General features: G+C 44.4%; 1 protein-coding gene and 1 pseudogene across 3 annotated transcripts in view; both read left to right on the top strand.

The window, feature by feature from the left end:
* The window catches only part of BCL2 (BCL2 apoptosis regulator), a 158,632-nt gene that overhangs the window by 74,876 nt on the left and 56,021 nt on the right, over window positions 1-27,735 (top strand). The window contains exon 3 of one of the 3 annotated variants that reach the window (XM_032470585.1): window positions 90-1,911. The exons of the other annotated variants lie outside the window; for them this stretch is intronic. Coding sequence (XP_032326476.1) covers window positions 90-98 — 9 coding nt within the window. The 3' untranslated portion in view covers window positions 99-1,911. Of the gene's footprint in view, window positions 1-89; window positions 1,912-27,735 lie in introns of those variants that run through there. 3 annotated transcript variants of the gene reach the window in all.
* Window positions 171-10,042, top strand: LOC116656660 (annotated as a pseudogene).

Below are 27,735 nucleotides of genomic sequence, written 5' to 3'. Positions count from 1 at the left end.
GATAAGTCATATATTTGGAATTCACTAGGAATCCAAACGTTTTCTATCTGCCTTGCTTCTTATTTTTTTCCTATCCTGTCTTCTGCTAGATGACTTGAGTTTTCCAGTTGATTTCGCTCTCTTCCCTGTGCCCGCTCTTTGCGCCTCCTGTGGTGCGAGGCCCCCCGGCCATGCTCAGGGCTCAAGCCCAGGTGGAGATGCTTCTTGAAGACCTGTGCAAAAGACAGAACCTGCTGCAGGAGATACTTCCCCAAGAAGATTTCTGAGCTGGGTGCATTTTTGAAGGAACCAGCTCTCAAGAAGCCAGTCCGAGCTATCTAAAGGCCCCATTGGACATCCTGGTTCCCATCTAGTCCAGAGGAAAGAGCAGGAGGAATGGAAGAAGCAGCAAGAAAGGAAGATAGAGATGCAAAGACAACAGGAGAAGATGAAGGCAAAGGTCCTCCCAGTGGCCCAGCGAGTGGCAAGGAGATTGAAATCCTCCTGCAGTGCCTGAAGTCTGGGACCACGGATGTCACTGGGTAGTCAACCTGGTCACCACCTGGTTGCAGCTGCAGATACCTCAGATGGAAGATGGAAAAATTTTGGAGTGGCTGTGCATTAGAAGGTGTTTGAGCTGATGAACACCCTTTATACCTAACTGGAAGGCTTCCCCAGCGCAGCAGAGTACCTGGACCCTGCTGGTTGTCATGGAAATCCTCAGAGCTTGTGCTGTATTATATGACATCATCCTGAAGAACTTCAAGAAGCTTGAGAACCCCAGGGGAGAACCAAAGGGGACGATATATTGGAAGCTCCTCTCATCCTGTGGTGAGTCCAGCAGAGCCCTCCCTGCCTCTTACTGGCGACTCCAGGCCTTCCCCGACCTTTCTCCTGTTGTGATTTCTCCCTCACCTTGCCTCCCAGGTGCAAAAATATAGTCATACTGTTTAAAAAAGGACTATTTTTTTCCTCTTGATTTGTAATGAATATGTTTTGTTCTGTATCTCAGCTGTTGCGCGTAAACCTTTTTAAAAATTATATCTGAGTTCACAAAGTCTAAAATTAAAGTGTTATCTGTATCTCTGTTTGCTTCCCAAACAATATAATATAGAATCCTCAGAAGACTTGAACCCAGCTTTTCTCTCTTTTGTGTTCTGATATGACACTCATGGCTGTTTTATCATCTATTATTTTGTTTCTATCTTTTTTTGTCCCCATACAACTTTTTTATTTTTATTTTTTTACAAGTCTACTTTTTAAAATTTATCACGATGCCATTTCATTTACGTTGTGGTGGCGGCCCTCAACAGGTCTTCCTCTTGGCCCACTGGTCCAGTCAGTGATCTTCATCACATCACCCCTCTGCCTTTGTCCTGTATTGGATCACATAAAAGTTCCTCCTCTTCCACTCCTTCACTTTTGTGGCTCCTGATCTACAGTAGTAGCCTTTCAAAAATGGATCCAAGAGAGACGGATTCACACTTTGAATGTCTACCAACATCTTTACCTTCTCACCAGGTGGCTTATCTGTCTTCTAGGTCAAAACAAAATTTTCTTCAGAAGTGGAAGGTATTGTTGTGTTGCATGCCACCTCCCGGCGTTGCTGTTCGAAGGCTAAAACCATTCTGATTCTTGATACTTTCTGCCTGACCTTTATTTTTTCTTTCTCTTGGGACCTTGTAGAATCTTTTCTTTTCCCCCGTATTCTAAATTTCACAACAATTTTCCTATGTGGGAGTCTATTTCCATCTACTGTGTTGAACAATCAATGTGTTCTTTCAGTCTGTCGAATCTGCTTCTCTCTGTTAACTCCTCTTTCTTTCCAGAACTCCTGTTATGTGGGTGTTGTGCTTTCTACACCAGTCCTCTAATACTCTCCTATGTTCTCTCCTGTTTTCCATCTCTTTATTTTTTGCTCTCTTTTTTGGGCGATTTCTTCAATTTCGATTTCCAACCTGTCTATTGGGTTTTCATTTCTGTTATTGTTTTAAATTTCCTCTTTTCATCTATAAATAGTTGGGTTTTTTTTTTTTAAGTATTCTGTTCTGTTTTCATGTGTGTGTGACATTCTCTTAGCTTTCTGAAAAAAAAAAAGTTATTCTCTTCTGAAATTTTCTTCTCCCTTCATGGCCTCTGTTTCTTCCGTGTTGCCTTTTCTGTGTATTTTGGACTCTTATGTAGAGGCTTTCCCTGCATATCTGGTAATCCTTGCCTGTCTGGTTATATTTAAGAATGAAGAACTAAGAAGTTTATTGGATGCTCTGAAGCTGTGTGGGGCTTGTTGACTTGGAGCATCAGTGTAGAATAGTATGTTAATGCCATTTCTTAGGAAACTGCTAATGTCAAGCCCTAAAGTCTCCTATTAAAGAACTAAGGGGATGGTCAGATTCTCCTGGGAACACTCTGAAGCTCTGCCCATCCCAGTGCTGAGAGCTGAAGTGAGGAATAAGATTGGAGGGGTCAGCATTCAATGGGCATATTTTCTGTTTTGTTTGATGTATGGCATCTCCCAATCCAGGAACCCTGTCTCCAAAGACCAAAGCTCCGATTTTACCAGTTGGGATAGAGGCTGCTGCCCAGCAGGGTGGAGTTGAGGAGGGGATCTTGGGGGTCTGGGGATATAACTGGTTCTCAAACAGCTTTCCTCCCATCTCCTGGTTTTAGTCACTCCTCCTTTTTCCTCCCTCCCCGGTTCCAAAGGTAACTAGTGCCATCTGTTCTGGATCTTTCGCACAGCTGGTGATTCCTAACTTTTCTTATCCCTAGTTTAGGATTCTGCCTCCTTTGTTCTGTTAGTTCTATTACCACTTGTCCATCTGTTTTCCATCTTCCAAAATCTGACTGCTATTAGCCCTTCACTTGTTCTCCATATCCTTACAGGTTCATATCTTTTAAATGGTCACTTTCTCTAGTCTTATCTAGTCTTAGTGTGGTTTCTGTGAGACCAATATTAGATATGGTGTGTTCAAGTCTCCATTTTTTCTTGAAAGTCCTGTGTTGCATTTTGGTTGATTCCCTCAAGTCTCTTTTTCCAGCTCACTAATTCTACATTTGTGTCACTCTACTGTCTAACTTTTCCACTGAGGTTATCTTTAGGAGCTCTATTTTGTTCTTTTTCAAGACTGCTATTTTTATTTACTCCTATTACTTCGCTATGGTTTTTAGTCTTTCTTTTATCCTTTTAATAATTTTAAGAAATCTTATTTTGTAGTCCATTTCAGATTGTAGTATTTTTCCAGTTCTTAGATTTCAGTTTTAAAAAGGTTCCCTTTATGACTATCCCTCATAGTAGTTAATTCCCTTGTGTGTGTGTGTGTGTGTGTGTGTGTGTGTGTGTGTGTGTGTTTTGGCAAGTTCCTCTTCACAGAGATTTCTTTTCTGTGGGAATCTTAGGAGTTCTCAGTTGTGAAATTGTCCCTATATGATTATTGCATATTTGTTTTTTCTAGCGATCAAAGAAGTTTCAGTGGCTCTGGAGTTTTGTTTATGTTCATTTCTTGTCCCACATTCAGACACACAGATAATGTAAATTCTGATCCTACAACATAAATGCTCATCCTACAACTGAATGTGGCTCATGTTTAGAGTTTTGATTTCTCAGAGGTGTCCTAAGCTCTGGATATAAGGCAATTGTCTGCTTTTCATCTTGAGGCCAGTAAGCACTGTTTTTTTGTCCTCTTTTCACGGATAGGGTGACTTTTTAAGGCTTTGAGATTTATGAAAAAGGCTCAATTCTGCCTCCCTCCCCCCAGTTCTTGCAGGACCAAGGACATCAGACTCTAATCACTATCCGCAGATCCCCAAGAACATTTATGTAGGTCTGAAACTCCCTTGGACACCATCACATCAACTTTTTGTTCAAGCCCTGGCTTCAATTTTTCTTCATTCCTGGAGCCAGTGCTTCTCTCTCTTCCTTCTTTACTTCCAGGCACTGCATTGTGATTTTTCTTAAGAATTTCCTATCTTTGTAGTGGAAAGGAATCCATAGGATCAGCTTAATATTCTCCATTTTTCTGGAAATGAACACTCACATTCACTATTGAGCTAAATCTAAGGCATACTCAACAAAACCTGCAATTGACTGTAAAGGGCCAGAGATTGGAAGGGGGTTCTTAGAGATCACTTCGCCCAATGCTACCATTTTATTTAAGGAAACTGAGGCTCAGAACTGATTAAAACATTGCCCACAGACACAGGGCCCATTAGTGAAAAAGTTGAAGATAGAAACTCAAGGTGGCCACTTTCTTCTCACTGCATCACAGGGAAGAGCACCGTCATCTTGCAGCCAGCACCTGTCTGGTCACAGGACACCTCAGCCTGGTGATTGTTGTGCCTTAAATCACGGTGGAATTTTGGGAAGCACATGTAGACCATTTATGTTGATTTTCTTTTTCTTTTTTTAAATTTCCTAGAATATAAGGCAGTAATGCTTATAGAATCACTTAAGTGGTTTATCACTGTCACAATTCTGTTTTTTGAATTTTTTTCAAAGAAAAATACCCTTTCCCTCTCTCCTTTCTTCCTTTTTTTTCCCTTTAAGACCCCGTTCAGGTTCCATCATCTCCCAGAAACCTTCCCTGAGGTCCGCAGCCCATCAAGGGTTTTTTCCTTCTCTAACTCCTTCTGAAATTGTCATTTGAACCACGTAATTGGCCCCGCATTATGAATCTATTTGCCCTGTTTAATTATTGAACATATATGTGCTTTGTCTCCTCAACAAAACTGTAAGAGCTAGTTTGCAGAAACCATGCTTATGCATCTTTGCCATTTCCCAAAGTGCTTTTTGTGATTAATTGATGAGGAAACAACTTAGAGGAAATATGTTCCCTGAGATAGAGCCTGGGCTTGGTGTCAGGAAGCCTGGATTCTGCCCCTTTCTCGGCATCAGCTCCCCGGTGTATGTGAGCAAACCGTCTTACCACGAATGGCCAGGCCACTGCAATGTGACCGTACCCTCACAGCTAGAGTGGTCATATAACGTCTCATTGAGATAGAGACAGTTATGAGAGTGGAAGGGGGAGGCATTATTAATAATTTTGCAGGGACAACAGGTATAAACCGGGACACTCCCTGACAAGCTGGGACATGTGATCGCTTTTTATGTCACAGCTCACCTTGAGCTCTTCAGAAAGCTTTGCACAGCTGCTATCAAAATACCAGTCTTCAAATTAAAAAAAAAATCATCCTTTACAAGAGCTTTCATCCCCCAGCATGACTTCACAGGTAATAAAATGTTCAGTTTACCCAGACATTCATGTTTTCTCAGCTACTTTCCTAGTTTTAAGTGTTTGTTGTACCTGAAGTTAAAGTAGATTGTGGGTTTGAGAATTAGTAATGCTAAGAGACAAATGCCTTTATGTTCCATATCAACCCACTCTTTGTCCTGGAAGAAAAGAACAGCTCTGATCGTCAGAGTTCTGAGCCTTGTTTTCTTGGGTGCTTTTGAAACCTAGGCTCTAACCCCTAGTACATCCAGTGATGGAGGACGGTCTGCGAATGGTTGCTGATCTACAGGCCTGGATATGTCTTCATATACTGGTGTCTTTGGTGGCTTAGCTTAGAAGGTGAGGTAAGTCCGTAAAAAGACACATTATAAGCACCACGGCTCACTGGCTGGCTCGCATCTGCAGCTCCTTCCAGGGTGTGCTGTACACAGTAGGCACTTCATAAATATTTGCTAGCTTGAAATGCTGAGGAACACTTGGAAGACAATGGTGGCTAGTAAATTTGCTTCCCAGTGCTGGTAACCTCATTCCTGCTTCTGCTCGGGGAGTACTGCGGTGGCTGGGCACGGTGCTGGGATGCGAAGACAGATATAATCTCTTCCCTCCAGGATTTTATGATCCAGAGGCAGCTTCAGAGATGTTAAAGTTTGGGAGGAAGATCAGTTGTGACCTGGGGGAGTTAGGCAGCATGTGAGCTAGGTTCAAAAAGTAGGATTTTTCTCTTGGACAGAGGTGGGCGAAGGCCATGTCAGTGGGAATGGCACAAACAAGCACCTGTAAGGGTGCAATTGCTTGACATGTTTGGGGAATCAGAAGACGTTCTGTGTGTCTGGAAGATAAGCTTTAGTAGGTGTGATGTCCTTTAATGCAAACCAGGGAACTTGAATTACGTTACGGAGACAACAGGAATCACGTGAAGTTTTGGATTCATGCAATGATGTCAACCAACTCATGCATTAGAATGATAACCTGGTTGCAGGGAGACCAGTAATGAAGAGGCTTTGGTGTTTAGAAGAGATACGAAGGCAGGGGAATAAGAAGGCAAGAGCCAGATGTGATACAGAGCTGGCAGCTGGTTGGAGGTAGGGCTGAGGAGAGAAGAACCACACACAACACCAAGGGACGGAGGAGAGGGCGGTGCTGTGACGGGATGGGGCAAAGCTGGAGCAGAGCAGAAGGGGGCTGCTGGAGACCTCTGGATTTCTGAGGAGGTGGGTGAGGAGATTCTATGAAAGAGTATATGAGAAATCCTCGAAGGTGCTTTGCATAAAGTAGGTGTTCAATAAACACTACATGGAAAGATGGAGGGAAGGAGGGTAAGAAGGAAAGAAAGAGAGGGAGGAGCTCTTCCTCTCTCTGAACTGTGCCACAGCAGGGAGAGATATTTAGGGTTTTAGGAGATCCAACGGGAACTGTGCACTAGGGCTATTCCTATCAAGAACTTGCCAATTATTTTACGTTAATTGGTGTGCAAACCAGGAGAGGATTCAGAAACAATGAAAGACCAGAATTGGTCGGTGTCGGACAGATGGGCTTTGAGCCAGACTTGGAGAAAGCGAGGGACGTGGGGTGATGAAGAGGCCACACTGAACAGAGGGAGTGGCAGCCGGGAGGTCAGGAAGGTGGAAGGGAAGGCACCACCCATGTGGAGAATGGGAAGGATGCTGATTAACATTGAGGTAGTTCCCGCACGTGGGGAAGTGTCATGGGTGAGCAATGGGTGGGGGGTCATCTGGGGCAGGATAGGCTGTTGCCAACTTTCTGACGAGCCTACCCTGAAACTCTATCAGGAGAATCCTGTTTCTCTGTGACAACCAGCCTAATTCCTTGCCAGTTTTTTTCTAACCATTTGGAATAATAGCAAGGCAATCCTTTGTATGACTAGAAACCAAGTCACACTGACTTTTCCCGATGAGCCATTTCAGGATAACTCTCAATAAATCCTCTAATTGGAAGTACTGGCCAGTACTTTGTCTTACAAAATGCCTTTTGGTTTCTTTGCCCCAGACTTTGATTATTAGGTAAACATTTTAGTTTCATGATTACATGGTGTTTAGATGGCAATGCATGAATTGGCGTTACTCAAGTTGTTTGCCTTCAGTTATGTTACATCTGCTTCAGGAATGCCAGCAAACATAAACATGGCTCATTTAGTAAACTGCCCCAGTTGGAGAATCTGAGAAAGAGAAGGCGTAAAATCTGGCAGTTGGCATAATGCCTCCTCTTGAATCGGAGAATCTTGAAGCCGGGAAGTTCTTTGGAAGCCTTCTGCAACCACCTCCTTCAACACGGTGCCACCCATCCTCTTCCTGAATACTTCTAATGAACGGGAGTTCTCAGAATGTGCCAGCTTTTAGAAAAAGGCAAACCACAACTGACTAAAAACTTTAAAATTAATTTCTCCTAACACTGGTCAGAAACTTAAGTTGGCTGCAGTATAAAATGAATGCAAGCCAGAAGTTACCTGGGAATATTTTTATTTGACTTACAAAATTCCAGTGGATGCAATGCTTGTCAATGATGTGTGTCTTTTTTGTATAGAGGAAAGTTTTTTTATATCATCTTATCACATAATTTCTTTTCATCTTCTATGGTTTCTACGACTCTGGTCTTTTCCCTTGGGTGTTGTATCTTTCCCTGATATGGGCTTCCAAGATGTGGCTGCATTTAGACACGTGTTACTAACAATGGACTGGTCTCTGGAACAATTAGAATTCTCTGTAATTTTGGATTAAATCAACCAACTGACATCTGGCTGCTTTTTTGCAGGCATCCATATCAACTGTACAAAGGGCCACTGAGGGTTAGCCATTCCTCTCCGTCAATGTTTCACTTATGCATCCCTTTACTAGAAAACATCAGAGCCCCACTATGTTCCTTTCCACTTCCACCATTTCCTCTTAATTTGGCCATTGTCAAAACTCGCTGATACTGCTACTTCATAAATGGGTTTTAATCTCAGTCTCTGGGGGCCACTGCATAATATCCTAAAACATCACTTTGATGATTCCCTCTCTCCTGCTTAAAAACCTTCATGGCATAATTTTTAAAATAATATATTTTTTGTTCTGATTACAAAAGCAAGGTATAGTTTTTGTAGAAAATCTGGAAAATAGAGAAAAGCAGAAAAGAAGAAAAAAAAAATCACTCATAATCCACCACCAAGACAACCGCCTGTTGTGAATGTGTTGGAACACATCCTATTAGTTGTCCTGTCTTTCCTGCACCGAGAGCCTTCCCAGGCCGGTCCCAGCCTGACGTCACAACCTTCTCCTTCTAGTTGCTTCCTCTCTGGGGATCTGTATTGCCTTGCATGGGACTTTTCATGGTTCCCCCTCAATAAATTTGTTTTGATTATATAAACAATCCATGTGGTTGTATACATTTTTGAAAAAATATATAAGGAGTAGAGTAAAAATTATATTTAAAAATAGCTCAACACCCTGAAATAAAAGCCACTGACATTCTGTAGACTATCTCATCGTCATCTGTGCATAGATGTGTGCCTAAGCACACACACACAATTTCCTATAAATGAGATCACGGCATCCATGTGGTTTTATGGTTGATAATTTCTTTCATTTTCACTTATTTCTTTCCTGCCACTCCCTTCCTTCCCTCCATCTTAATCCCTCTCCCCACGTTGCCAGTGCTGACAACCTTGTGTGTATCCTTCTGTGCTTCACTCATATAATTATATCAAACATTTAGATATATACAGAATCACACACACACATGATTTCTGTTATTGCTTCATAAAAATCAGATCTTATCATATGCCCTCTCTACATCTTGCTTTTTTCCTCATGTCACAATGATACAGTGCTGAAATTCCTCCATTCTTTCTATTTCATGACTGCGTACTATCCTTTGGTATTGTAGCACAACCTATTGAAAGATTCTGCTACAAACAATGCTGTAGTTAACATCCCTGTGGTCATATGGGCATGAGATGGCTTGATCAATCATGGTGTTTTTAAATTTGGATGGATATTTCCAGATTGCTTCCTACATGGCACAGCAGTTTCCATTTCCAGCAACAGCATATAAAAGTACCTTTTTTTATGTCCTTCCATGTGGCTGTAACCTTGTACCACCAAGGGGCAATGCCTCTACATTTCAGGGGAGGATGGGGGTCCCTGTGGAATCCCAAACTTAAAGACAAATATGTGGGCATAAAAAGACCATCACAGTAATATATATAAGATAATTCATTAAATGGGGATCGTGATTTACTGGAGTTGGGTTCTGGGGAAGACATTCTGATAAAAATGAACATTATGGCCTGAAGTTTTATTTTGTTCTTAGGATGATTTTTTTTTTTTTAACCTGGTATCATTTGGTTAGCATGGTGGCTAGAAATTTCCCTCTTGATTTTATGTTTCTTCTTTACAGTTTTGGATCCTACAGCCCACCTCCTGAGCTGGGATGTCCACCTCCCCTCCCGCTCCCCAAATGGCCACTCGGCTCGATTCTCTTTCTGCTTGCCGCCTGTCTTCCTCCAAGTCTGCACTGTCTGGTGCTTCCTTTCCTCATCCTGGCTGCCAAGAGCCGCCGCCACTTCTGCTGTTCTTGTTTTCCCTCTCCTTTTCCCTTCCGTTTCTCCCGTATTTCTCAGCGTTCCCTCAAAGGGGCTTGGCATTTGCAGCAATGCCTGCCACTGAGACGGCACTTTGGGCCCAGCAAGCCCACCCTCCGCATCATTTTGGGCACAACCTCAAGGTCACGGGCCTGTCTTAGCTGCTTTCATCCCTGGTTTTCCTGTGGATAACCCCTCCACCTGACAGAAGGGCTTCTGAAAATCTGGAAAATAGAGAAAAGCAAAAAAAAAAGGGGAAAAAAATCACTCATAATCCACCACCAAAACAATGGAAAGGCTTCTGTCCCGCTCCTTTCATTTTTTATATGACATCATTTGGGTGCTTGGAGTCCCTGAGAGCCTGAGGCTTCCCTGTACTTAGAGGCAGAGATAGAGTCTGTCTCTGAGAGAGCTCTGAGCAGCCTGTTCTGCAAAAGAGTGTTGGCCCTTGGTGTCCCCCCCAAAAAAGAACCCCTGGGTTATTATGGGTTATTAGAGCCACAAGGAGAGCAAATGAGATAATCTAGAATCTAGTTTCGTCTTTCTTCTGCTGAATTCCCGATGTCAGGGAAGTCATGAGTAGGACTCTGGTCTTAGCTCCTTAATTCTGAATTTACTCATCTATGTGGGTTAGACAGAGCCTAAACATTATTCTGATCATGTGTATGTGTGTGAGAGTGTGTGTGTGTGGTTTAATATGTACACCCTGACTGAACCCAGTAGCTCTGTGGTTTATCTTTTACTGAGAACTGCTTTTTTTTCCCCTTTTCTAAGAAAATGCTAGTCTCCTAAACTATAGTCTTGTGAGTTTGTCAGCAGTGGGGGGGTGTCGTGTGAGGGCCTGTTGGTGATACTGAGATCAAACAATCACCCAATTCAGGTGACTTTAACACAGATCATATTGACTGAAATAGAACTCAGCATGTGATACTGGCGTGTGACATTTGAATATTTGCCAAGAAAAGCACCCAAGTCACCATGACCGGCTGCAAGAATAAGAGACTTGCCTGTCTTGCTGTTCTGACTTACATTTTTATTTGAGAATCTGAAACCAACCTTTACAGTTTGGGGAGGGAAAGTAACATATACAATCAGCATGAATCTGTTTACCTGCTTTTCAGGTCACTTAGTCCTAACCAAGAGCAACGTGTAGAGGGGCTGGGGTTTAGCTTGGTGGTAGAGCTCGTGCTTAGCGTGCACGAGGCCCTGGGTTCCGTCCCAGTACTTCCATCAAAATAAATGAATAAAAAAACCTAATTACCCCTTCCCCCTAAGAAGAGCAACAAATAAATGAGGGAACATGTATCTTAACAAATTTGAACTTTCTATGTGTTCTTTCTCTCTCACTTCCTCTTCCTGCAATTCCTTTCCACACTTTTTCATCCTTCTTGTGAAGGTGGTGACCTCTGATAAAGCTTGGAGTTCAGACCTAAGGTACCTGGGTCCCAGCTGTGGCTTGTGGCTTCGTGTCACTGTGAGACTCACTCTCTAGTCTTGGTTTTCTCATCTCTCAAATGGGACACCCTACTTCATGTGGCCATTAAAAGCATTATGACTTCCTTCCTTTCCTCCTTGCCTTTAGAGAAACTCAGAATTTTCAAAACTATTAAATGCAGTATTTTTAAGGCCACTTAGAAGTTGCCCATGACAATCAAGAACCACTAGAAATGAGGTGTTTTACCATCAGAGTCATTTAAGTCCCCCTCGCCTGCCTCCCCCTACCCGGAGCAAACTGATTACATTTCTGATAAAACCTGACTGCATTCTGATAAAACCTGTGCAAGAACCAGGAAACTCATAGATGGTGTGGACCCTGATTTTCATGATCGAAGAGATTCCCGCTGGTGCTTCTGTAGAAGGGCCTTTGCAGAGGGGCCCTGCTGTGTGGGCAAGTGTGTTGTTAGCCAGGGAGAGACAGGGATTGTAGCCAAGTTAGAGTGATGCCGAATGCCATGATATTTCACATTCAGGAGGAAAAACCCATAGTTACCAGCAACATCTGTTGTTGTCAAGTGCCCATTTCACTGTATGTGTGTGAAGGACTACCGTGCGGCCACCCTCCCTGAAGCAAAATGTGGAAAGTAAGGGGTTGCCAAAACTACGATGTCCTGCCAAAGGGAATTTTAGTAAAGGATTAAGGTGACCACTTACAAAATATAGATGCTCAAAGCTGGAAATAAACGATGCTACGTGGGCTCAGAAAACCAGGAGAAGAGGAAGGTTTGGATTGAGGGAAAACAGGACCAGCCACTGTCAAGAGGCAATTTTCTGAGGCTCGGGAAGGCTGAGAGGAGACAGAGGGTGGACGGAACGGGGACACAGGACAGGGCAGCGTTTGAGTGGAAGACTTGATATTTGAGGTGAGGGGGGAAGAAGCAGAGAGAAGGGCCAGGGAGTCGGAACTGGGTCAGAGAACAATCAGATCACAAGTGAGGACCGAGCGTGTGGGTTACAGGGAGTGAAGGGAGGGGCCCAGTCTTGTAAGTCGGGCTCAGCCCAAAGCAGCCGGATTTATTCAGCAGAGACCTGCAGAAGTGAATAGCAAGAAATAAGACTCACCCCACTGTATGAATGGCAGGGGGAAAAAAATGAACCGAGGAAAGCAGCAGCTTAAGGATAAGATAAGCTCGCTCTGAGACATATGACTGAGCTGAAACCCAGATAATGTATTATCTTTGCATCCAGTATCTTTCATTAGTTAGAAGTTCAGTTTCTTTGCATCTCATTCACAAAAGAGCATTTAAGTGAATATATTTGCTCGTGGAATTGTGGCTAGAAACTCCTTGCCGATGAGAATGTTATGAATTCAGGAAGTTTTAACCAAACAAAGTTGGAAGGTGTAACATGGGAATGAAGTTTGAAGCTGTTAAGATAATAAAGACTCGATGCTAACTTTTACATGTACTCTTCTTTTAATTTTACTTTACTTTTTTAATTGAAGCACAGTCAGTTACAATGTGTCAGTTTTCCCCAAAGGGACCTACAGCCTTTTACCGGGGTGACGATGCACTGGGGAAGAGAAAACAGGCCTTTGGAGGACTGCTGAGCATGGGCTGTGAACTGACCCTAATTCCGGGAGATGCGGAGCATCCCTGTGGGCCACCAGTCAGAGCAGGGGCTTGTGGGATCGGGTGATCCAGCGGCTGGGGCTCCACTGGGCATGCCTGCCACGCTCCGTGCAGGCTGGGGGGCGGGCCACGCTCGGCCACAGGGGGCTGCCTGCCTGCGGGCTTGCTCCCCTGCCTCTCCTGGGTGCTGCCACGGCCCCTCTGAGACCCTTACATTCCCTGGCTCCAAACTTCCTCTGGTGCCCAGTTCTCCGGAAGAGGCCGGCCTTCCTTAGCTGGATCGTGAAGGCTCTCCCCCAGCCTGGGTGCTGCAGGTCCTCAACCCGGTACTCCTCCCTGCACCCTCCCCATCCCGACGTGGCGTCCCTCAACCGTGGCGCATCTTCCCATCTCTTGCTTTGCTCTCACGCTGTTCCCTGCACCTGGTGTTTCTTTTCAGCCCCCGTCTCTGGATTTGTGTAATGCCTGTTTTCAGCACAAATATACCATGTCCCCTTGTAAACCCTTTTTTCTCCACTTCAGCTCGTAACGAGCAAAAAAGTGCAGATGGATTAATTCACCAGTGTTGGGGACAGGAAGGTCCTTCTGCAAATGGGTCATTAACAATCTCCATAAACAAAAGATTGCCTTGTTTATACCTGTTCTTCAGAGTCAGCATTTCTTAAACCTGCTTAAGGTGAAAGCGAGGGCTTTGTATTTTAAAAAAAAAAATCACATGGGAAGCACAGCTGTCAGAAAAGTTCACTTTGTTTAACGCGTATCTTCCGCATCAGGTGGCCTCTCAGCTTGCACAAAGAAAACGGAATTGGTTGGTTGAAACCTCTCAGCAGAGCAGAAGGGGCAGGCGCAGGAGCAGGTGGGGAATACTCGCCTAGGTCTTCAGTTCTTAAGGGTCCCTCTAATCGAGTACCTGGCCTCGGATGTGGAATCCGTGGCCAGTGTCTCGGAACAGTAGTCTTTTTTTTTTTTTCCTTTAAAGGTAATTCCCATGCCAGTTTCTCCTTTATCCAGAGTTGAGGTTTGAGTAACCAGTGTCAGTGGGGTCCATGCAAGCCTGAACATCCCAAGTTTCCTTTCAGACTTTTATTCAAAGTTTCCAGGTCTCATAGTCAAAAGTAAAACAGCACAGAAATTAAGTTGAAAATATTATAAATCCCAGGGATTTTTTTTTTCACTGCTGAGTAAGGCAGTGCCACCTGGGGGTCTCCGCAAACTCTACCTTGGAGGCAGGACCTGCCGGTGACAGGCTCACCGCCCGGCGCTCTGGGGGACCAGGCAGTCTGCAACCTCTGGCGTAGCCTCGGAAGGCATTTGCCTTTGACCGCCTTTGAATTCTTCTTCTTCTTTGACTTGGCACAGGGCTCTGTGGCTGGTTTTCTACCCACGTCTCTGACTGCCGCATTTCTCTCTACAAACGATTATGAAGCCTTGAGGTAGCACCTACTGGGGGCCCGAGCCACCCATCTCTACAAAGATGGACGAGACCGGCTCCTGCCTCCGGGCTGCTCCCGCGCCTTCGTCCCTGCTTCCTCCATCTGAACGCTGAGCACCCGGAGTGGTCCCGCAGTCTGCCTCCTCTCCTCCTTCCCTGTGCCCTCACTCCCTCATAAAGGCTTTTGTTCTCGTGGCTTCCATCGTAAAACTGTATCCCCAGTCCTACTTTCTCAGCTGAAGTTGAGTATTAAATCTCCTCTTGTTCTCTCCAAAATTCAGTGTGTCCTCAGGACAGCCAGCTCCCCAGGAGCACTCTCTGCCTCTGGCAGCAGTGGCACGAGGGTCCTTTTTCTCCAGACCTGAAATCTGGAGAGCATCCTACGCCATCCTCCCCCTTGTCCTCTGTGCCCCGAGTCAGCGTTCAGGCTTCCTCCGACCTGCTCGTGGGTCCTTCCCTGCTTTGCCGGACCCGCCGCCTCCGCTCCACCTCGTCCCAATGACCCGCCAGAGAGCTCCGCACATCCCAGCCAACAGTCCCTCCTTTAAATGCCACCTTGTCAATGTCCCTCCTGTTGAGTGGCTGAGATGATGTCTTACACTGCATTTTAGCTTGTCAACCTCGGCTTTCCAACTTGCTTTACCTCACACAACCTCCAAGGGGTGATCCTAGCCGTGACAGAGTCCCCGCTGTCATAGCTGTGGGGGATGTGCAGCGTTGCAGAGAACAATGCAATGGGGCCACACGTTGGAAATGAAATCATTCCAACGGGGGAGGGGGAGGGGTACTCAGGAATTGGAATTATCTGATATGGAGAGACAGACGGTGAGAACCTGTAGGGGGAGGACTCGGCGCCCTGGCTCTCCTGAGACAGCTGCATACACGCCAGTTAGACACGTCCTTGAATTCTCAGCACTGGACTGTCTGCCTTGTATTGTCTGTGGCTCTTATCTTGTGTTGTGTTAGTGGAGCGCAGACAGAGCGCCAAGGCCACCGTGTGACGGTGTTGGATGGCTTGGTCCAGGACGCACAGGGGTTGGGACGGCCCTGCACACTGACCAAGCACATCTGGAGAGGGAGGTGTGGACACAGCCATGGAGGGGACCCAGACCTCCGCCTCCAAGAGGTTAAGCTTTCATAGGGTCAGACATGGAGACAGCAAAGCAGAACAGAGGGAAGGTATAGGAGGAAGATTCAGGTTCAAAGCTGGGGATGATTTCCAGTGAGAACTGTCAAACCCCAAAACGGGGTTACAGAGAAAGCTGTGGCCTCCTCTTTCCTGGAAATGCTAGAGTTGTCACACACAAACTCTTCACAGTGGCCTGAGCGCCGACTTCTCCGGAGGCCTGAGGATGGGAGAGAGAACCTTCTGGCTCCGCATTCCCACAGCCCGCTTATCTGGATCGCTGGGTTTGCTTTGCAGAGTTAGTTGGCTGCAGGCTGCTGCTTACTCAACCACAGAAGTGAAATTTGTTACTGATGAGAAATAATACAAGATCTTTCTTTTTCTAGACTTCCTCTATGGGTGTTGTTGTTTTCTTTCTAAATGGGGGAGCTTGTTTTGCTTTTTTCCCTTTCGTGGCATTCAAATTTAGCTTCTGTGGGTACCCTGCCCAGTAGTTCAGAGCACATTGATGAGAGAAGCCAGCCCCAGATCATCAGATACTCACCATCTCCCTGGTGAAGATGTTAGAGAGCTCCCTGCCGTGAGCAGGGGAGACCTTTAGTGATGTCTGAATGTGATTTATTTCTTTGACTCAAAAACCGTGTTTGGAGCACTCGCTCTGTGCCCTGCACAGAGCCAGCCAGATGCAGAAGAAACAAAAATGCATGAGACACGATCCCTGCTTTCAAGGCACTTACACTCTAGCAGGGAAGAGAAACTGCTTTTGCAAATCATTTTATGTAGTACAAAGAGAGGATTATTCTGGTTCAAAGGGAGGCTGTTGTGAAGGATGACATCATGGTATACCACTTTTTCAGTCTTTGTCATTTCTACCTTGGATTAGTCTTGTTGTTCACTTTAAAAAAAAAAGATTATTTCTGAATCGGAAGTAGATTCACATGGTACGTGTACTGAAACAATTTAGAAACATTTTTATTGAGGAGTTTCACTCTCACCCCGTCCCCATCTCCTGAATTCACCACCCCTTACTCCACTGACACAGGTAACTATGTATGTTAATTTCTTGAGTATATCCAGTGTCTCTTCAAACAAAAAATTGTATATATGTATATGTATAAATTTTCCCTTTTTCCTGCACAAAAAGCAGCCCTGTTCTCTTGGCCTGTTCATTTATTAGTGTGTCTTGGAGACCTTTGCATGTCAGTATGTCCTTTTTCTTTCTTCATGGGTAGACTACACCCTTCATTGTTTCGGTGATATCTTGGTGGATTCATTATCTATTGCTGCATGATGAACTATTTTATAACTTAGTGGCTTAAAGCAATGATTTTATTCATTTACAGTTCTGCAGGTGGGCTGTTTGGGCTGTGTTCAGCCGAGCAGTTTTTTTTCTTCTGTTTTTTTTGTGGATTTACTCATGTGGGTGAGGTCATCTGGCCGCTTGGCTGGGGCTCCATGGTTGAAGATGGATTCGCTTGCATATTGGGGGTAAATTCCACCACCAGCTGGAGTAGGTGTCCCCAGGAGACTAGCCCAGGCTTCTTCGCAGGGTGACTAGATTCCAAAAGCAGAGAAGGATTAAGCCTCGATGTAAAAGGGCTTATTAAGCCACATTGGCTAATGTTCCATCACTCAGGCAGGTCCCAGGGCCCAGCCCAGTGGCAATATGGGAAAGCTCCACTCGAGGGAGGGAACACTGGGAGAAGGGAGTTGTTGGAGGCGATTCTGTAACTGTCTACTCCACATACTTAATTAACCATCCCCCACTGATGGACACGTGGCTATTTCCAGTTGTTCGGTATTACAAATAATGCTCCAGGAGATAATCTTGTTCATCAGTCAGTTCATATGTAAGCAGGACACATTACCGGAAAGTGTTGCTGGGACAAAGGGTAAATGCTTTTTAAAACGTCTATCTGTTCTGTTTTTGTGGCGCTACTTCTCTGGTTATTTTAAGCTTGTGTTCTTCTGTCAGTTGGGCAGGAGCTTTGAAAATGTGAAGAGTTTAGATGGAAAATGCACCTCAGCTGAATTAATTAGAAACTCATTCCTAAAGGGACAAAAAGGATGAAAGCTAGACTGGAAAGCAAATAATTTTGAGTAAAGTAACCTGTATTTGAAAAAAATACGTCTATTATAACAGTGCTTTACATTTACAGTATAGAAACAGTTTGCTTATAATGTCTCACTGAATTCTCACAGTTCTATGAGTTAAAGGTATAATTGGCCCCATTATATACGTAAAATGTGTATGTATGCATAACATACATATATATTTTTCTTTCTTTTCTTTTTATTGAAGTACAGTCAATTACAACGTGTTGATCTCTGGTGTACAGCACAATGTCCCAGTCATGCAGATACATACATATATTCGTTTTCATATTTATATATTCTTTTTTAAGACTTAGAAGTTACATGACTTGCCCCAGTGGCAGGTTATAGCCAGGATATGTATCCAGCCCTGTGACAACAAACTTGACCTCTTCTCATTGACTGCATCCGTTTTGTAGAGACTTGGATCATGTCTTAGCCTCACAAGACATTAATTTGCTTCACTTACTAATTGCCACATTAATAAATCACAGTGACATGAGGTACCTTCTGAAAAGAAGGCTCTTTTTTAAAAAATTAGAAGGAGTTCATTTCTAAATTCTGACAACTCGGGAAACATCCCTGAAGTTTTCTCTTGTTTTGCATGTGACATCGTGGAGAGCTCTGCTTCCTGATCGGAGTCACTAGGAAATCTTGAAAGAATTCTTTTTAAGCCCATGTACTTGCTTTCAGCCTTCAGGAAAGAGGAGGGAGTTATTGTTAAATAAAACCTTGTCTTGGCCCTCCTGCAGCGGACCTGAAAAGTAGACTGCTGCGTCTTTTTGTTTTGTTTTTTCATTCACATTCAGACATTTTCACAGGGACTTGGTCACGGCAAAGTGGGCCCCACGTACAAACCACCCACTTCCCTGAAGCTTGATTGACGAGCAGAGCTGTTCTGCCCAAGGGCAGCCTGTTTGCCTGAGTCTGGATGATGACAGGTTCGACACGCACAGATTTTAAAACAAGTCTCTCAGTCCCCGGGCTGCAGGCTGCAGGCCAGGATGCTTGTTCTTGAGGCAGGAGAAAGGAAGAAGGCTCCACATCGGGGAGCAGGGCGAGCTGTGTGGATCAGGAGTTCTGGAGTCTGCAAAAACAGGGCAGCTCAGGCCAAGGGCATCCTTGTTGAGAGAGCTCCTGCTGGTGCTGGGTACCACGAAAACCAGACTGCAGAAGCACTGTGAAGAGCAGGTGAGTGGAAGGGTGCTCGGGCCCAGCCTGAGTGGATAGGAGGGGCCCCACCTGACTGAGACTCTCTAAATATCAAAGAGAGCCATACGTTTCAAGAGAGAGAGGAATTTGATGCTGAGTCAATGGAACACACGATGGGAGTTTGGAAATGCAACCAAGCAATGACACGGTAAATAAGATGAGTCGGGACCATGTCTTTGCATGTCAGCCTCCTTGGTGCATGCAGCAGAGCATCTTCTGTGGGCCACCTGAGTATGCAATCCCCAAATGCTAAGGATCAATATAACCTTGAAGACCATCTTGCCCAGGCCGCACCATGTTAGAGAGAAGTAAACTGAGGCACAGGAAGGTGAGGTAAATGGCCTGGGGTTGTCTGCTTGATTAGTGGCAGAGCCAGATCTTCTAATTAGTGCAGTTAAGTTGTCTGTGGATTATTCTAACAGAAGTTAAGTGAGAGAGTAAATAAACTCATTTCTTTTTTTTAAGAAACCTATTTAAAAATTACTCATTCATAAAATGATCCCATCGAAGCACATAAAATGATCCACATAATTTTCTTAAACATCTATTAACCTTAGAGATGACTTTAGCAGGTCCATGCTGTTGGAGAAGGGGGGGGGCAGGTTATAAGGATGAATTGGTTAGTGTCTTTTGAAAGACTTTCAGAAATCTGGGTTTTAAGTCTTTCTGGCCATTTTATAGAAAGTCTTCAATGTCAGTGTTGGATGACAGGGACTGAACTTTTCTCCCAGTGATTTGTTCTAAGCTCAAGGTGCAGAGAGCCTGGTGGGGCAATCAGCCCGAGGCTATGAGTGGTCTTTGTGAACTCAGTCTGCGGGATATCAGCGTGGCAGGAGGAGCAGGCGTCTTTGAGGGAGGGGCCCCGACCTTGCACCCGGTCCCTCTGCCGTGCGGCAGGTGCCTGATTCATTCTAAACCCCGCTGCTTGATGGGGCCCGGGGCACCACGGAGTCAGACGGGCAGGTGAGTGCCACCCCTCCCTTTAAAGCTTACCTGTTCTTCGGTCGCATGGTCCACTATCAATTTTCTATCATCTTTGGCTCTGGACGTGTCCGGCTGCCTCAGATGGCAGGGAGAAACTTCCACGGGGGCCTTCACGGATGCCTCGGACAGAATCTGTTGTCATGAATAAGTCTTGACACCTGACAAAAGGGTGTCTAGAAGCTTACTTTCCTCTCCAAGGTGGAGGGGGCAAGCCGTTACCTCCCTTTTTGGGGCTATAAATCAGGTACTGTTCCGTCAGCCACCGAGAAGATTTTAGAAGCCCGTTTATCAATATCTACAACACTGCCTCACATTTGGTTTCCTGTGTCATAAAGAAAAACCTGCAAATAACTAAAAGTAGGGATTTCAATGAAATATGGGTTCGACATCGCTATATTTGGTGTGGGAGGCTGTGTTACTCTAACTCTAAGAATACCGGTAGTGGTATCTATCTACGTTCTAAGAATTTAGGGAGGCGAGGTTTGTACTGAATTCAATCACCCTGTCATATCTGTGAGGCTTCCTGCAGAACGAAGGCAAAAATAAACCCAAACAAACAAAATAGGAACGTGTCTGAGAACAGTGAGAGATGTGCTTCTCGAACAGTGAAGATTTTGAAATAGTCCTTGAAAATTTCATCAGACGCCTACTTGCTTGTAAAAATGCTTTTTTTTTTTTTTTGGTGGTGGTGTTTTGTTGTTATTGTTTTGGTTTTGGTTCTTACTAACATATTTACTCCTTGTGTGGTTGCAAATGTCAGGATTTTCTTGATAAAAAGGGGAGGGGAAGTAAGATGCTGCCACCCAGAGCACAGGGCAGGTGGGACGAGCCTTGCTGGGACGCGTGCATGTGTGTCTGTGTGTATCTGTCTGGCTGTCTGTGTGTCTCTGTGTGTCTGTGGATGTGTCTGTCTGTGTGTCTAAGTGTATCTATGTATATGTCTCTCTGTGTGTCTGTGTATGTCTGTATGTCTGTCTGTGTGCTTCTGTGTCTCTGTGTGTGTATGTCTGTGTCTGTGTCTGTCTGTATGTCTGTGTGGGTCTCTATCTCTGTGGGTCTCTGTGTGTGTTTGTGTGTATATGTGTGTCTGTGTGCTTCTGTGTGTATGTCTGTGTGTGTGTGTGTCTGTGTCCGTGTGTCTGTCTGTTTGTATGTCTGTGTGTGTTGGCGCGGATGCAGGTACAGAGCATTTTCAGGCTAAACTTTCTTTCTTCAGCATCACCGTCCTCCTTTCCTCAACCTGAAACCACTTTGCTTTGTTGTGAAAGAAAACACAGTGACTTTCTTACAAAATAAAGACCAAATAACCTGAAAAGCTCAATAAAATCCACCTCCTGACCCAATATTAAAAACTGTAGAGATCTTCCAGGGAGAAATCCCACACCAGACTGAGGAAGATGGACCCTTAGCTTGAGTCTCTTGCTTCTGTGTTTCTTTTCTGCCTCTGGTCGCATCTGCCAGCAGAAGATGCGGTCTCACAGACACCACCTCCCAACCCTCCGTGTCTGCCTGGTAATGAATGGCTTTCACTTGACTTAAAACATTTGGCGATGACTGGAGAAAGACGAGATGAGAGCTTGAACATGACATTATCTCGTGGAAGCTTTCTTCCCGCCTCCCTCCCCTCTCTCCACGGCTGTTCCAGGTGTGAGCTTGCAAAAAGGCAGCTCTCCAAGCGATTTCCACCTCCCAGGCACTATTCCCCTGAGGCCGTGGTGCCCCCAGGAACGTCACAGAAAGTGCAACCATAATTTTATTTGCTTTCTGGTTGCATCCTGCACGGCTCACGCAGGGCAGTTTGCAGCAGAAGATGGTGACAGCAAGAGCCACCAGGTCGTGAGTTTCACCACATGACAGACTGCGGTGCTAGGGGCCTGCCTTGCACTGTCTGAGTCCCCCAAACCACCAGCAGGTACGAGCATTTTCCTCATTTTCAGACGAGGAAACTGAAACTCAAAGTGAATGATCTGCAGGTGATGGATGGCCCAGCACTGAAGAGCCCGGGGTGGACTCCTAAGGCCGTGCTCTTGGGAACCATGGCATCTTCAAAAGATGCCTTAGGAACACACTCAAATCAATATTGACCCATAGGAATCTGGCAGCTACGAGTCACCAAACCATAACTTTCTCACCTGCTTCAGGAAAACATTTTTTCTCACCTGTGTTGAGAAAAAATTTCTCATCCTAATTTCTGTTCCAAGAAGTCAAAACATGTGTAGAAGATAGACTTGAAGAACTGTTTTTTGCTGCTTCTTGTGAGTTGCAGTCTGGGAGATGGAGGTTAGATGCTAAAACTTTGGGATTTATATGAACGGTTTGACATTTATGTATATATATATTTTATTTTTTTAATTGAAGTATAGTCAGCTTACAATGTTGTGTTAGTTTTTGGTGTACAGCACAGTGATTCAGTTATACGTATATATATATTCCTTTTCATAGTCTTTTTCATTATAGGCTATTACAAGGTATTAAACGTAGTTCCCTGTGCTATATAGTTTATCTGTTTTATCTATTTTAAATATAGTACTCGGTATCCACAAATCCCAAGCTCCCAATTTATCCCTCACCCCCACCTTCCCCCTCTGGTGACCACAAGTTTGCTTTCTATGTCTGTGAGTCTGTTTCTGTTTTGGAAAATAAGTTTGTCTCTTTTTTTTAGATTCCACATATAAGTGATACTAAGAGGAAAAATTGGTGGCAATGTGGAATTAAGAAATCCGAGCAATTTGGGAACGCCAAGCGCAGGGGACACAGAGCTGTAGTGCTCCCAGGCGTAGGGACCTTCACGTCCACGTCTGCCTAGCCTTCTAGGAAGGCGCTGGTGTTCTATCCCGTGTGATAAAGGCCCATGTGATGCTTTCCCGCTGCCTGAGTTAACTAAGCGTATTAGCGGCACGAAATGCTCAGTGCTCATTAATTTTCCATAGCCTCATTTGACTTTGATCTTTTCATTTCAAGCCCCAAAAAGACCATAGAGAGAAACGATCATGTTCTGTCTCCTCCTCCAATACTTGTATTTCGGCCTCTCATGATGCCTTGCAGTCGTGAAAAAGGGTTTAGGAACCAAGTGACTAAGTTACCCGACTAAACTTTCCCCTCCTAATTCATCAATCCTTAATCAGCACTGACTCTTTTCTTGGCTAAATCCCATTTCAAAACCTGCGCAGATGAACTTTTTCCATAACTGAGCCTTTCAAAGGGTATATTTGAAATCTCTTGAAGCCTAAGAGAATGGCTTCTAAACAAGTTCTGCACTGATTTCCTCCTACCCTGAATTACTTCTCGCCTGATTTTCCTGAGGTTGTTCCTGAAACATTCTTTGTGGTTCATTGAACACAAAAAACAAACCATGTACCCGGTTTGTCGGGGGGCAGGGGGAAGGGTTCTGGGAATATGGGAAACGTGGCTGTTGTTTTCATGGAGGAAATAAGACACTTCAACAAATTGCTATATGGTGAGATAGAAAATTGTCAAGTGCTGTAATTTTAAAGCTGATTTTTACATACCTAAAAGCTGGTGAAATTACAGTTTTATTGAAATGCTAACGAATTATTATTCCCCTCCTGCAAAGAATTTTTCAGACCCTTTGCTTTCCCTGGCTTCTAATTACGGTGACCACGTTTTCCAACCCAAAAATTAAGGCACGTGGTCTGACAAAGGATTGTTGTGTCACTTCTAGGTGTGAGACCACCCATAGTTAAGATTTTATTTTTTAAAGCAGTCTTTTTTAGGCCAGCTCTATAAAAAAAAAAAATAGAGGTTTGTTAAATAGGTGTGTCTTTAAACTTTTCATTAAAAATCTACCATACAAACAGTGTTTTATTTTGTACCTGAATCAACATGTCATATCCTAAAGCACAATTTTACAGCCTAGGGGTGTGTGTTAGCCTATTCATAAAAACATACTGCTGGATAGAGTCATAATACCTTCCATTATCCAGGTGTAATGAAAAGGTCCCAAGGGGTCTGCCCCGGGTCTTTAATTTTCCTTTTGAAGATAAAGCTCCTTATTTCACTTTCAAGGCTCAATGTTTTTGAACCTTGCAAATGATTACCATTGAGGCATGCCAGATGTGAGCAATTGGGAGCAGTGGTTCTTGAAAAGAGGGTAAGGAGTGACTTTTTCTTTCTTATTTTCTCCCCCTGTTATCACCTGTGGTTTCTATACTTGTAATTTTTCACAACAGCGAGGCCATGCGGATGGATGCTGGCCAGGCTGCCATAGTCCTGGCCTGGGACTTTTGAACTTTCAGAGGGAAAACAGGGCAGTGTTGATCATTCAAACATGATGAAACCAAGGTCTATTTGACCAAATATTAAATGACTTACCCAAAGCCACACAGCCTGTTGGTGGCAAAGCTAAGCCCTGGTGCCCAGCTCTCGCACCCAGGTAGGTTTTCAGTCACTGGCAAAATGTTCTCTTCTGTTTTGGACTCACTCTGGTCAATTCCCAACCACTCTGATGTTGGCGCAGCCCTAGCCCTGGAAAGGTGATGACAGGAGAGGTGGCCTTGCTGCTGGCACCGGGACCCCCCAGGCTGGCCCTCAGCTACTGGGAAATTGAGTTCAAGGCAAGTCATTTATGGTGGTTCCCTCTTTTCTGGGGATCACTGACTTGCTGATCCAGGAGCCCTTAGGACTAGACTTCCGAGTAAGTGCTTTATCTGAGGTTGAAGCAGTGGTTACTGCTTTCTTTTTCTTTTTAAAAAATTTTTTGGGTTTTTTTTGGGGGGGTTAGTAATTAGGTTTGTTTGTTTGTTTGTTTATTTAATGGAAGTGCTGGGGATTGAACCCAGGACCTCGTGCATGTCAAGCACATACTCTACCACTGAGCTATATACCTTCCGCCTACTGCTTTCTTTAATAGATGCTTTTGATCGCCTATTTTGTAAGATGGTTGCATTTACAAGTTGACTATCTGAATGCATGTTCAGCCTACATCTCTTCCATCAAAAGCGTATTAGACAATTTAGCCATTAAGATAATTGACCTTCAGATTCAGCCTCATGTCACTGTAACTTCCCATTCATTCATTCAGTAACTATTGGGCAGCTACTATAAGGCAGGCCTTTATCTGGGTGCTGAGAATACAGCTGTGAACAGAGAAAAATTCCAGCTTTTTTGCTTATATGCCATTGGATGGTGTTAAGAAATATGCATCCCCCAAATTAAACTCTTAGCTTGCTAAAAGTGTGGCTTACCATGAAGCAGAATGCTAAAGTAAAAGTGAACTGGTATTTATGTGTATCGGCAACTTTGCTGTGTGCTGTGTTGGGTACTTTATCACATATACACATCATAACAACCCTATGAAAGATGGATATGATTATCTTTATTTTTTACAGATGAGGAACCAAGGTTTAGGAATGTAATCTATCTTACTTAAGGTCAAGCTAGTGAGGAAATAAATCTACATTGGTCTTTTTGCTAACAGCTAGATGTGATCATATGATTTTAGAACTCTCTATTTGATGTATAGCCACCATACTCTTATGGAAAAGTAAGTTGAAAAACCTTAGGGCACGTTTTTGCCAATTTCATTGGACTCATTTGAAATGTCATTTGAAATTTAGTTGTTCGGTCCATGTTTCCTTTACCATTTATGTCCATTGATTTAAATTTCTGAATAGCAATAACCACTCTAGTAGCTTCTACTTTCATAACAAGCATCTTGCCTGGAACACCTCACCCCAGATTAGCTGTTTGATGACCACAATAGCATGTGCTTCTCAGATAACACATGACCTGTCGCTTGCCTCAGAACTTTGTGGCTGACTCTACTAAAAATAAGTCTTTAATGGTCGATTAGGACATTCATCGTGGGGTGCTGGTATCTGGGAGTTTTCTTCATTGCATCATGAAACATGCCCATGTATGGCCACAGAATTGATTAACCTTGCTTCTTTGATGAAATGCACAAAGAATTTCAGAGGTAGTTCCCTGTATTTTTGTCCCCAGAAATAGTTAACAGAAGGATGGGGTCTGATAGTGCTTAGGCCCTCCTCCTTCAGTATGTCTAAACACAAAGAGAAGACTGGGGCTGCCTTTCTGCAGAGGAACTAGAGGCTGGATTCAGTCTGGGAGCTGGGGCAGGGTCAAGGGGAAGGTCTTTTGCTGGCTTTGGGCTTGACCAGACAAGTGTTGCTGTCATGGCGTGTGCTGTGGCCGTGGTGTCACGGGCTGACGTCATCCCAGGGCTCAGTTGCCAGCAGGGCTTCCCAGCCTCACTGCTTGGGGAGGAGGGTGTCAGGACAGGTGCACGTCAGCGGCCCCTCCTCCCCACTGCCTTTGGTCATCTCTCTAGTTTGGGGTCTTTGCAGAAGAGTTGCTTTTCAGCCCACCTTATCACCCCCAAATACTTCCCGTCATGCTTCGGATAAGACCCAGACTCCTAGTTCTGATTTCCAAAGTGTTATCACCGCCCGACCCGTTCATAGCTCTCCAACCCACGGCCACGTGGGCTGATTCCTGATCCCCCAACAAAGCAAGCTTGCCCCTCAGGGCCTTTCGCTGCCTGTGACCTCTGCTTGGACTGTAGTCCTCCTGCTTGTCCTGGGAATGCTCCTTCTTGCCTTTCAAATCCCTATTTAAATGTCACCACCTTGAAAAGCGCCCCCTGGCCACCCAGTCCTTCCTGCTCCTCTCACCCTCCTTTAACCTTCTGGATATTTCTATAGGATACAGTCAGCACTCGGCGTGCGTATTCTTTCAGCTCCTCGCAGGCAGGGACCATGCCTGTCTTGTTCCCTGCGACACCCCAGCACGGGGGCACCAGCGCAGCGTGGGTGATTGAACAGCTGTCAAATGAAGGCAGGAGGCACTCTCACTGTGTAGATGATTCAAATACTGCAAGCTGTATTTTTAGGTGATTTTTTTAATAATGCAAAACAAATAAAAACCAGGTCTTTTTTTTTTCCCCCTAATTTCACACCTCAACATTTAGCTACTTCTGATTGGTCAGAGATTAATCAGTCACCTGCAACAGCCTCTCCTTAGGGGATCCAAAGGCACTGCGCTTTTAAGCTTTTCAAACAACCTACCCTAAAACCTTACTCCCTGGCACTAATCTCAGAATCTCCACTTAATGCATCAGGAACCTTTAGGGCTTATCCTGGACTTCAAGGCTGGCTTCCTTTCTTCAGTGAGCAGCTGCTCTGCACGGATACCCACAGTGAGTGATTTCTCCGAAACCCACCTCAGATGCGTAAAGAGAGTTTGATGGATTTCACACACACAAAAAGCACTTTTTCATTTGAGTAGGTTACTGACACTATTGAATACAAATGATCTGTTCCTGAATGTCCTGGAACCTCACGCAGATTTTTCTGGCTAGAAAGTGGGATTCAGTCGAAGACAGGCCTGTCAGAGACAGAGCAAGGGGATTTCTAGTTACTAAAAGACAGATTCTTAATGTGGTTTCATTTGCTGGGGCAGCCCCATGGTTTCTAGAGCTAGGAAACCATCTCCAGGGAGCTGGCCTTCAGAGGAGGGGCTGGGAGAGGACTTCTTGCCTTGCAGAGGAGTAGAGACTTAACTCCCACAGGACTGTTGGTGTCTGGCCTCTGATGCTTTATGGAACGTGTCTTCGTGCTGGGGTTGGAAGCTTCTTCATTTGGGAAGGAAATGTAGATTGAGTTTCCAAAACTCTGCCTTTAAGAAACTTCTAGAACATTTTAAAAAATAATAAATGAGAGGTGACCTTTATATTAGCAAATCACAGAGAATATACTGAGGCATAAAGTCATTTGGTCAAGCTTTGCATTCCAAATCAATTACTTATTTGCCCTCATCTCAATTGTGTAGATGTTAACTGTTATCGAGGGTGGATTTTACAGAGCTACGTTGGAATGATAGGAAATAGCTCAAAAATTTTCTATTGTGGAAGATGGGCATCTATTCTTTTGTTCAGTTTGACAGTAGGGGTAAAGAATGAGAACTTTGGGGAGGGGGTGGGTATAGCTCAGTGGCAGAGCTCATGCTTAGCATGCAGGAGATCCCGGGTACAATCCCTAGAACTTTTGTTTAAAAAA

This window comes from Camelus ferus, chromosome 30 (genome assembly GCF_009834535.1).
Source record: "Camelus ferus isolate YT-003-E chromosome 30, BCGSAC_Cfer_1.0, whole genome shotgun sequence".
NCBI lineage: Eukaryota > Metazoa > Chordata > Mammalia > Artiodactyla > Camelidae > Camelus > Camelus ferus.
The sequence above is the reverse complement of the archived record's forward strand: the minus strand, read 5'-3'. Positions and strand labels throughout refer to the sequence as shown.